General features: G+C 38.2%; 1 protein-coding gene across 1 annotated transcript in view; it reads left to right on the top strand.

Annotated features, from left to right (window-relative positions):
- Positions 1–7,670: 7,670 nt before the first annotated feature.
- Positions 7,671–12,237, top strand: part of lrrc49 (leucine rich repeat containing 49) — a gene marked incomplete at its 5' end in the record, with an annotated part of 107,526 nt that continues 102,959 nt past the window's right edge. Inside the window, 3 exons of the mRNA XM_080433789.1 lie at positions 7,671–7,689; positions 8,081–8,326; positions 9,114–9,204. Of these exons, the coding sequence (XP_080289915.1) occupies positions 7,671–7,689; positions 8,081–8,326; positions 9,114–9,204 (356 nt within the window). The remainder of the gene's footprint in view (positions 7,690–8,080; positions 8,327–9,113; positions 9,205–12,237) is intronic.

Below are 12,237 nucleotides of genomic sequence, written 5' to 3' on the forward strand. Positions count from 1 at the left end.
CCCTATCTTTATTTCTCACAAATGTTCTTAATCTCATTCCCATCTCTCCCCTCAGGTAGCCTGTTTTCCTGTGTGTTTTAACACCTGATTCAGTCAACTGTTGAAACACTCTGTCCCCTGCCTTGCGTGGAAAGCACTTCTCACTGGCACCATGCCACTGCCAGGAATATTAATACTCCTTTGTCTTTTGTTTTGTGTAGATTTTCTGGGATGGTAATTATAATAGAGGCCACTAGAGCATACATTCTTCAATTATAAGCCAGCACTTGTGTTGCACTTGTGGTCTGCTCTGCATCATTATGCAAAATATGAGTCAGACGCAGTGGTGGCTCCTGGCAAATCTTTCAGGGAGGGCAAATGTTCCAAGTATGTATGTGTTTAGTCTCCGCCTGGATACAATTGGTATCCCAACCTGAAAATGTAGCTATTTTATGTTTAATAGAGAGCTGGAGAGACCCCTGTTATTGAACAAACACTCTATAGGGTTGGGGGGCGTCTATGCGATGCCCGCAACGCACATGTAGACGAGCCGTCACTGGTCAGACGATATATTAATAAACCTTTTTAACATTTGAAGAGGCTTCAGACTGATGAAGTGCCCCAAAACAAATTACGTTGGCCCACCTGAGTGTTGTTAATGCATTGTTCTATTTATTTACTTGCAGCGTGTATGATAGCCTACATTACATCCAATGTTGCCTGTATTTGTCTCATTTCACATTCTATGTTCTTTAAGGTGCTATAGACAATATTCAGCCTCTAGATGTCTTTCCCCACCCATCACAGCACCTCTGCTACATAAAGTTCCTTATTTCCCTGAGTCACGACTCATGTCACGACAGTAGGCTACTACTCTTGCAGTTTGCGCCATTGTAACTCAGCCCCTTTCACCAAGCATTTCTTTAGAGGAAAGAAAAGTGCCCTCCCTTCCCCAATGAAAAGGTTAGTAATATAATAGACAAAATATTATTATTCAATCATAATTGGGCGGTACTTTTATTTTGTATATATCTTTTAAAGTTCTTTGGATGTATTATTCTTTTGTTTGATCAATATCACTGATATTTTGTCGTGCACCAATGTCACACACCGAAAATAGCCATCCTACAAGGGCACAACGCATAGCATAAATTAAGCATTATACTGCTCAGATTTACATGGCGCTGTTTCTTGGTGTAACCGCCTGCCTGTCACTGTCTCAACTGACAATGCATTCCCAGACACCCCCTGGGTTTTATGAATAGATTGTGACAGGCACCAGTGTGTGGGAAGTGTCTTTGGTAAACCAAGGCTGGTGTTTTCTCAGAAAGCACTTGCTTCTTCTGCCAGTGCGATGTCTGGATGTATCACATTCAGTTATTTTTACAGTGTGTGTGCTAAATAATGTTGTTTGGTTACCAGGTTTATGCTGTCCTTGCTTTTCCCCCCTTTTCTTTCGTAAACAGTAGTGTTTATGACATCTGCTTTTTACACAGAAGGTCCTCGTGGGTTTAAGCTCTAGTAGAACTCTCAGAAAGCACTTGCTTACTTACTTACTTACTAGTTGGATGTATGGATTTATCACATTCAGCTATTTTTGGGCGGTGTAGCCGCCCCTATAAGTGGGGTTGGGACACCTCATTAGTATTAGTTTCCTGCACTGTGATTGGCCCACTTTCCTGTACTGTGATTGGCTGACTCTATTCAGCACTGTGATTGGCTAGCGAGACACATGATGACATTAATAACCTATAAATAGGATTATGCACTTCCAAAAATCCATTTTTTTGGGAAGTGAGCTTCCATCACTATGATGACCACTGTGATGACCACCGCCCACTTCACACTGGGTGTGATTTTTACAGTGTGTGTGCTAAATAATATTGTTTGGTTACCAGGTTTCTGCTGTCCTTGCTTTTCTTTCGTATACAGTAGTGTTTATGACATCTGTTTTACACATAGAAGGTCCTGGGTTTAAGCTCTTGTAGTTGAACTGATACTTTAGGGTTAACCTGGTGATTGCAGAGGCTGGCCTGTATAACGACCAGGTCACAGCTTCTCTCTCTGTCAGTGTTATTAAAGCTGCACTATGTAACTTTCCCCTTCTCAGTGGCGTTCCCAGGAATTACGTTTAGGGCAGGCGAGATTTTTTTTTCTCCAAATCGCGGGGGAAACAAGTTAACAACAACACTACACTGACTACAAAACTGAAAAACGCTAATAAAAACAATATGCAAGTATAATCAATGTATGTATTGTGCTGGTCCTGGCGCCGCCAAGGTCTTGGCAGCGGTGGTGAAAGGTAGCGTCCTCTGGATGAATCTCTTCTTCAGCGGTGGTCTCTTCATGTTGTAGTTTAGTAATGAATGGCTCAAGCTGCTCTCAGAGCCCCTTTTATGCCAGGTGAGTACAGGTGATGGCCCAGACCCCCAACCCTGGCACCCTATGCCCATGATGGCATGAAGACATTTGCATCACTATAGGCGAGGGTCGCTCTGCTGAATGGATAGTGTATTGTCTGGCGGGCTAATGGCCCGACGGACAGTTTTCTGTTTGGATTCTTTTTCACTGCCTGTTTCTCAGTCAGTCTTTTACTTCATTTTCTAGGGGAGGCGAGATTTTAGTTGGGCAGGCGGCCGCCTGCCTTGCCTCTATGGTGGGTACGCCACTGCCCCTTCTACCACGGATTTGAACCCGGTTTCCTGCGCAAGTGCTGAAGCTTTTACCATTGAGCTATTAATTGAGCCTGCCTGCTTGCTCAGGGGATACATTGAATCTTGACCATCAGGTCAAAATTTGTGTCAGATCCTGTAGGCTTTAAGCAAGACACAGGCTAATTCCTAATTTATACTCGGTACGAAGGTGTCCCTTGCTAACAAAAACTACACTTTGTAGCTTGAAAATCAGTTCTTTCAAGCAAACACTGTCGTGCAATGGAGTATAAAATTAAGGTTGAATGGGTACAAGTTTTGAAGCTCTATATTCAATGAGTAATCAATACCAGAGTGTATCTCTCGCTCTTTAGTGAACAGAAAATAAATGTTCAGGTCGGGATACCAATTTTATCCAGAGAGAGTTCCATAGTGTGCCATGTTTCATTTTGTTTGCTTTTTTGTTTTTAAATTGCTTCCAATTCCACCTGTGTCCTTTATGACTTTTCTCTTCTGTTTGGATCTATTGGAATATAATAGCTATTAAACCAAACAAAGCAAAATATGAATTGCACCCTTTAACACCTGACAGTACTGGACTAGAGTAGCTTAGAGACATAATTTATTATAACTTAAAGTGCAACAATTTGATCATTCATGTGTTCACTAAACATAACTTACACTTGATAAATAACTACATTTTTAACTTTATCCAGGCATATGGAAATTAATATTCAGATGTGTTGTGAGTGTGTAGATCAGCTACATTTTGACTATTTTGAAAGTTTTTAAACAATTTGTATGATTTTGCATATAATGACATGCCCATTATTTTTTATTTGTATTGATTGTTTATAATCGATTACAAATCGATTTGATCGATTAACCGTTTCACCCCCCCCCTAGCCTACGAGGATAAGGAACCAACCATTCTGCAGTATGATTTGCTGTGAAACCGCATGCAAACGTTTTTCTTTTTTTCCCCTTAACCATGGCAACGGTTTCTAAGGAAGTGTGTAGTAAAGATGCAAACGGTCTGCCTGGTCATGTGACCCACATCTAGCCTCTGATGGGCGGATGTGGAGCAACGTGGCGTGGGAAATAAAAGCATTGTTTTTGGGAGGCTACAGGAGAATACAGAGCTTGTAGATCTGCTATTTTTTCATACATATTTTTTGGAAAACTTGAAATGGGACTTGAATGGGAAATGGGACATTGATAACACATTGATAACCTGACTTTTACTCATAACAGAGTATTTCTACATTGCAGTATTGATACTTTTACTTTAAGTGAAAAATGTGAGTACTTTTTCCACCAGTGCTGGTGCTGTCAGTTGCTTTGTTGATCTTCATGACATCGTGCATTGGCTCCAGACAGTAAATGTATAGGCCTTTGGTCAGCAAAAACAGCACTTCACCCATTAAGACCTGATCATTTTAACCACTTTAGCCATTATTTCACACTTTGGCTACTCAAAAATCATGAAAATTCGTGCAAATCTTTGAATATATGGTTTATTAATCTTTGCTTCTGGGGGGGGTCCCTGGGACTAAATATTTTGAGGTGGGGGTTTGCGGCCAAATACATATAATTTTAGGGGTCCTTGACATGAAAAAGTTTGAGAACCACTGTGTTTCAGAAAACTGTTAGGATTTAGAAGACATTTTGTAGAATTGGCCTCAGGTCTTAATGGGTAAATATATTTTCGTTTAAAACGTCATTTGTTTTGCGTTTTGATACAAAAAAAAAGCTTTTATTATGAACTCAAACCGGAAGTTGTATGTTTTGTTTGTAGTGACAACGTGTTACTTGACAGACAGACAGGTCGAGGATGAAGATCAGTTTGTGATAACATAAAGGTAAACACATAAACAAACTAAAGTACTTAAAAGAAACGTTAACAGTGTAATGAATGACTCTATCCTACAACGTAGTTGCTAAATGGAGAGATTAAAAGAAGATTACACATTCTTAATGGTAGTTTTGTTATAGTATTTATTTATTTTCGTGTTAAACACATTTGTTGTAACTAGCAATTTCTTAATCGCACTAAGTTGTAATTCATTCACCAAAACACACCAATTTGACAAACAACAGAAGAATGTCTCTCACCCAATGTAGTTATATAATTCATTTCAAGTCTTTTATTAAAAGCACTTTAATAAAAGGGCCAGCTCCGAATTGCATTGAGTGGTTTTGAAGGAGAGTAAGTTGTTTGTTTATTCATTTAATTATTACCACCTGATTCCGAATGCAATTTCCTTTTCATCTTCATCTCGTTGTCTTTATTGTGACGTCAGACTTATGTGTGACAGGAGAGAAAGAGATGAGATATTTGAGTGAATTATCATTATGATGCAATTTACCTTTGACATCTTCATATCATATAGGAAACTTTGATATTGCGCCACGTACAGTATGAGCAGCTGCATGAGTCATAGTGAGTTTGAACAAAACAAAAGTATATGTCACATATACTGTATTCGAAATGAACATTTTAAATGGGTCCTGTGCCAGTAACACACTAATCTCTCAAGCAGTGGTGGAAAAAGTACTCAAATGTAAAAGTACTCTGTTAGTAAAACAGTGAAAGTCCGGAATTCAAAATTTACTTGAGTAAAAGTACAAAAGTATTGGTATCAAAATGTACTTAAAGTACCAAAAGTAAAAGTACTAAATTGTTTGAAAATAGCAGATCTACAAGCTCACAACGCGTCGCTACTGTGAGCTTGTAGATCGGCTATTTTCAAATAGCCTATGTATAAAATAGGGCTAAATGTTTTATAATATCATAATTTATATCTGAAAACTAGTAACTAAAGTTTTCAAATAATTGTAATGGAGTAAAAGTACAATATTTGCCTCTGAGATGTAGTGGAGTAGAAGTAAAAGTATTGGAAATTGGAAATACTCAAGTAAAGTACAAATACCTCAAAATTGTACTTAAGTACAGTACAGTACTTAAGTAAATGTACTTAGTTATTTTACACCACTGCTCTCAAGACAGCAGCAGCAAATAAAAATTGAAAAATAACAGTCATCATTATTCTCCAGAAGTCTTTGGTTCCAGAGAAGCTCCAGAGGTCAGTGAGTCATCATCATCAGGCATAAAGTGTTGATGAAGACAAGTCAAGTCACATCAGAATGTATTTGCACATCATTTTTCACTCAAAGATATATATCTGTGCTTTACAAGTAGCAGATTTTTTTTTTAAAGAGAGGCCTATGTCTGTGTTTTTAATTATGTGTTCCTCTTGGCTTTTTGATAGATGGACCGCCGATTCTCCAAAGACCTTTCAAAAGAAACAAACATGATGAACATGCTGACAATGAATCCCTTCAGACTAGGTACTGCTCCAATCAATCAATGAAACAAACAATCAATCAGCCTGTTTTGTTCATGTGGTCTTGGACTTCATCATACCATCAGGCCTGTCACAATTATGACATAATCGTTTACAACAATTACTTGAGATAATCACAATTATTTTGCATAATCGTCATAATCGTTTCCATATTGAAAAAATGTCATACATTTTCAAATATAAGAAAGCAGAAATAGCAGATGTACAAGCGTATAACGCGACACTTCGTGGTATGCTTGTAGATCAGCTATTTGTTTTTGTCGCATTCCTAAGCCAATAATTTGATGACCGGCAGCGGTTCCGGCAGGAGACACAAAGAGTCTCCTTTGTGTCTCCTATCGGAACCGCTGTCTACCGTTCCGCTGGTCATCAAAATATACAAATACTTTTTATAAGGGCTTTTTATAAGGGCCAGCTCCGAAGTGCAGTCCTCTAGAGTGGTTTTGAAGGAGAGTAAGGATTCACACTTTATTTATTGTTTATTCATTCAATTATTACCACCTGATTCCGAATGCAATTTCCTTTTCATCTTCATCTCGTTGTCTTTATTTTGACGTAAGACTTATGTGTGACAGGAGAGAAAGAGATGAGATATTTGAGTGAATTATCATTATGATGCAATTTACCATACTTTGACATCTTCATAATATATCATATTGGAAACTTTGATATTGCGCCACGTACGAGCAGCTGAGTCATAGTGAGTTTGAACAAAACAAAAGTATTGTCACATATACTGTATTTGAAATGAACATTTTAAATGGGTCCTGTGCCAGTAACCCAGTGTTGATTTTGATGGCACATTTTGATTCAGTTTTAGTCATAGTCTTTTGAATCAAATTCCATTTAGTTTAAGTCATATTTCAGTCATCTGAAATGTTTTACTGTTTGTCCAGTTTTAGTCGACTAAATCTAGAGTTGATTTAGTCGACTAAAATGTATTTTGTCGGTGCCTTGATGGCGTTGTAATGCCTGATTTTACACTTGGTTGCATGCTGAAAATAGCCGATCTACAAGCTCACAACGCGTCGCAGTGCGACGCATTGTGAGCTTGTAGATCTGCTATTTTCAGAGCGCAACACTGGAGCCCAACCAAACATAAAATGTCTTGTCTTTTAGTTCTACTGGATCTCTTCTCCACCAGTCCCTCCGTAACATTTTAGTCTAGTTTTTATTTGTTGACGAAATTGTCAATATATTTACTCTCTATTTATTTCGTTTTTATTCAGTTTTTGTCAGTGAAAAAAGGTAGTCGACGAAATCAACACTGAATACAGATCTCTCATGACAGATTCTGCAGCCAGCAGCAGCAAATAAAAAATGAAAACATTTTTGCAGATGGGTTCCCAGATTGGTAACGCACTGGCTCAGTGAAAATAACAGTCATCATCATTCTCCAGAAGTCTTTGGTTCCAGAGAAGCTCCAGAGGTCAGTGAGTCAGTCATCATCATCAGACATGATGAAGACAAGTCAAGTCACATCAGAATGTATTTGCACATCATTTTTCACTCAAGGATATATATCTGTGCTTTACAAGAGAATACAAGTATCAGAAAAAATGTGAAAAGAGAGGCCTATGTATGTGTTTTTAATTATGTGTTCCTCTTGGCTTTTGAATAGATGGACTGCCGATTCTCCAAAGACCTTTCAAAAGAAACAAACATGCTGACAATGAATCCCTTCAGACTAGGTACTGCTCCAATCAATCAATCAATCAATCAATCAATCAATCAATCAATCAATCAATCAATCAGCCTGTTTTGCTCATGTGATCTTGGACTTCATCATACCATTAGGCCTGTCACAATTATGACAATCATCTAATCACAATTATTTGAGATATAATCACAATTATTTTGCATAATCGTCATAATCGTTTCCATGTTGAAAAATGTTACATTTTCAAATATAAGAAAGCAGAAATTGCAGATCTACCAGCGTTCTATTCATAATGTTCCAATGTTCAATGCCAAAAACACAATTAAGTCTTTAAGTACAATTATTTGTATGAGTATTAATCGTCAACTTAAATTTGGTAATCGTGACACTAGCCCCTACATACCATTTGCCCCCCTGTGTAGACAACAGGTTGTGTACACACCATAGGAGCAGGAACCGTAGGCAGACCCCTCCTCCACCACCAGAGGGCTTCACCAGTGACTGTAGAGAATGTCGTTTACCAGCTGCGTCTGGAGTGGATGTCGTGCAACAGGGACACAGAGGGAGAAAACCAAAGAGAACCACTCTGAGTGCTGGAGCCTCGTATCATCATCATCATCATCATCATCACCACCTTAATGCCCTAAACCTCCCTACTAGGCCAACAGGTAAATGGTAAATGTGGCAGAGAGACATAAAGCTTATACTCTGGAAATGGAAAGTGGTTTCAAACAATATGTACATGTCAGTTGATGTCACAAGCCCCTTGTTTTTTTGTTTATTGGATTTGAACCCATTAAGACCTAAGGCCGATTTTAAAAATGTCTTCTAAATCCTAACAGTTTTCTGAAAAATGTTGCTATATCAGTGGTTCTCATACTTTTTCATGTCAAGAACCCCCAAAGTTATATGTATTTGGCCGCGGACCCCCATCTCAAAATATTTTGTTCCAGGGACCCCCAGAAGCAAAATGGCAGCTATACAAGCATGACATGGCACGAAGTGACGTGCTATGAGCTTGTATATCTGCTATTTTTGAATAGCCAAAATAGCCGAAATATGGATAAAATCTAAAATGACACAGATGCTTTCCCGGTCTTAATGGGTTAACAGAAGCATTCACTGCATAATGCATATATATCTCCAACATACCGTCATTGAATTATCTCATATAGGTCCCAATTAAGAATAACCTATTTATATGAAAGTTATTTTGCCCCTTGTTTTATTTTATTATAACGGTTGAAATTTGATTTTTTTTTTCACTATTCCATCTCTATGTCTATATTCTTATTGATGAAACTAGTTTTAGCCTGTTCTTTTTCTTTTCTTTTTACCCATGTGCAAATAAACTTAAACAGTATATTATTTAGTTGAAATAGATTATGTTTAAAAACAGTACTGCACTTTTCTGTATGCAACATTCACCAAATTTAACCGTTTTGTCCATGCCAGGCAATGCTGACCGCCCAGTCACAGGATTTCCCATCTCCTCTGGTTCCCATGGCGACTTCGCTTTACATCCCGAACGGATGGACTTGGATAGGTAGGTCTGCCTCTGTTTTCACTACCTGAGTGAGAAAGCTTTATCTCTGGTGCATGATATCTTTGTGCAGTGGTGTAAAGTAGCTAAGTACGTGTACTCAAGTACTGTACTTAAGTACACATTTGAGGTATTTTTTACTTTACTGGAGTATGGAGTCTTTCCAATTTCCAATACTTTTATTTCACTTTGAGAACCAGTGCTATATGACCTAGTGTCGACTATCCTTTTCCACTGACGAAAACTAAATAAAAACTAAAGTATAATGACTAAAACTATGACTAAATATATTAACAATTTCGCAACAAAAACTAGACTCACAAAACAAACACTGCTTGGAAACACGTTGGATAGAACTCCACGTGAAGAGATATTCATTCAATATAGTTTATCATGTTACCAATGGTCTGCAGGAATATAAATCACAGACAGAAAACAGCACAGCATCCAGTACAACATGAATAAACAACACATACAACATAATATGAACATAGGTTAACAGCAAACAACTAAACAACAAATATAATTGCCTGTATAAATTCCACATAACAAAGTATGCATAAACGCACAGTAAACTCTGAATAGACCTCCTCCTCACTCCACCCAGGACAAACTCGAAATGAGACTTATAAACAGAAACAGGTGCTACTTAATGAGTGGAATGTGTCTCCCAGCCAACTATGCCAGCCATACATAGCCTGGCAAAACTAATTAGGCTTCAATTGGCAGCCTTCAGCTTGAGATGTCCAACAAAAGACTTTAGTTTAGGCACAGTGCAGATGATCCTACGAACGTATTGAGTGTGTGGTCCCTGAGTCTGACCATGCATAGATGCATAATGTAGGAAAGTGAAGATAAAACAAACAAACAAAAAGACATATTTATAAAAAAAAAGAAAAAAAGATACCGTACCTCTAGTACAGTGATATTCAACTGGCGGCCCGCGGGCCAAATCCGGCCCCAGCTGAGCTTTCTTGTGGCCCCTGGAACATATTCCATGTTCCAATGTCAAATTAAATTTTGGGTGAAAGTGTTAAAGTAGCTAACCTCATATGTACTTAAGAAAAGCATCTGGTGTTATATGTTTTAAGTATCAAAAGTAAAAGTATAAATACCTTTTCATAGTACAAAGAAACAAAACAGTCAGAAATGTTGTCTACTTCTACTACTTCCCTGCTTCTAACTACTTCCACTTTTGAGTGGATGTTGTCCATTACACCAAAGAAATTATTCTCCTTATGCATCCATTAGCTTGTATATGTGTTAGTTTTGTGTGGATTTTGTCCATCTTCCAGCTTCTCCATCTTCATCCACTTCAAACACACCATAAGAGCTTGTGCTCTTATCAGCTGGGTGCTCAAAACTAATCAAAAGAAAATAAAAGTTCATTCATACGAACATGTAAACACTTCACCTTGCCTACAATACTCTTCACACAAAGACACTTCCATGTGCACAGAACAGACTGGAATATCTACTTCCTATTTTCTTAATATCAAAATCTAAGGTATTTGTGTTACATGAGTACCATCGCCATTTGAGGAGGCTTGTGCTCAATACCAAGAGTACTTGAACAGAAGAGGATCAGCTCATTGACAACATGTCCACAGACTCTGTCAAGACTAAGAGGCACATCTGTGAAACACAATCAGGATGAGTTGTCAGACACAATTCCCAGAGCTAAGAGTGAAAGCAGTACAAATGGGTGAGTTACTGAGAAGTCAGAATTCCTCAGAAAAGGGAGTTAGAATCTCAAGAAGGGGAAGTGGTCTCTGTAAGTATCTCGATTCTCCGCCCAGCACAACAGTGTGGTCCCCAGGGTGATTCTTACTCAGGGTGGTGGTCCCTGGTTCACATATCTGTTGAAAACCCCTGATCTAGAACATGTATAATTATGAATTATAATGGAATTATTCAACTAGAGGTCAACGTTTTTGTTTGCATTCATCCCTCATTTTTCGGGCTTTTGAGAAGTCAACTCAAAATGACAAGAACAAGGTGGTGTTGGTGCAGCGTGCCACAAGGGGGCAGCAACATCCCTTTCTTACACTGTATATATCTATTTATTCTACTACCTCTAGTACCAGAATCACAGACATTTCCTGCCATAGAGAATTAATAAAGCATTAATGATATATGACATTAATGATGGAGATAACATATTCATTCAGTCAATCATATATATATTATAATTGAGAACCTCGACTGTGAAAGATGGGATAATTCTTTATTTTTCATACATGGACATTTGCCCACACAATGACATAAAAGAGCTTCCAGAGCTTACACACACACACACACACACACACACACACACACACACACACACACACACACACACACACACACACACACACACACACACACACACACACACACACACACACACACACACACACACACACACACACAGAGAGAGTACAGTGTATATATGTAATCAACCCAGGGACATTGCATCAGTGGCTCAGGAGCGGCCATATCGGTGCTATTCCCGGCTCCTCCTGCCTGCGTGTGAAGTGTCCTTGAGTAACACACTGAACCCCTAACTGCTCCTGATGAACAGCTTGGTGCCTTGAATGGTTTCTCCCATTGTTGGTGTGTGAATGTGTACCACATGCTGTTAATGTGCAATGGTGTTACGCCTTTGCTTTGTGTGGTCGGATCACTGGTGGTAAATGTACTCAAATCTTGTACTTAAGTAAAAGTATCAATACTGCAATGTAGAAATACTCTGTTACAAGTGAAAGTCTGGAATTCAAAATCTACTTGAGTAAAAGTACAAAAGTATTGGCATCAAAATGTACTTAAAGTACCAAAAGTAAAAGTACTCATTATGCAGAATGTCCCATTTCAAGTTTTCATTTCAAATGTATAAACATATTTTTAAAATAGCAGATCTACAAGCTCTTTGGAAATTGGAAATACTCCAGTAAAGTAAAAAATCCTCAAAATTGTACTTTAGTACAGTATTTGAGTACATGTACTAGTTACTTTACACCACTGCTTTAGACAAAGCGCTATAAATGCGGTCAATTT

The sequence above is a fragment of the Gymnoscopelus braueri genome, assembly GCF_963280865.1.
Source record: "Gymnoscopelus braueri genome assembly, chromosome: 1".
Classification (NCBI taxonomy): Eukaryota; Metazoa; Chordata; class Actinopteri; order Myctophiformes; family Myctophidae; genus Gymnoscopelus; species Gymnoscopelus braueri.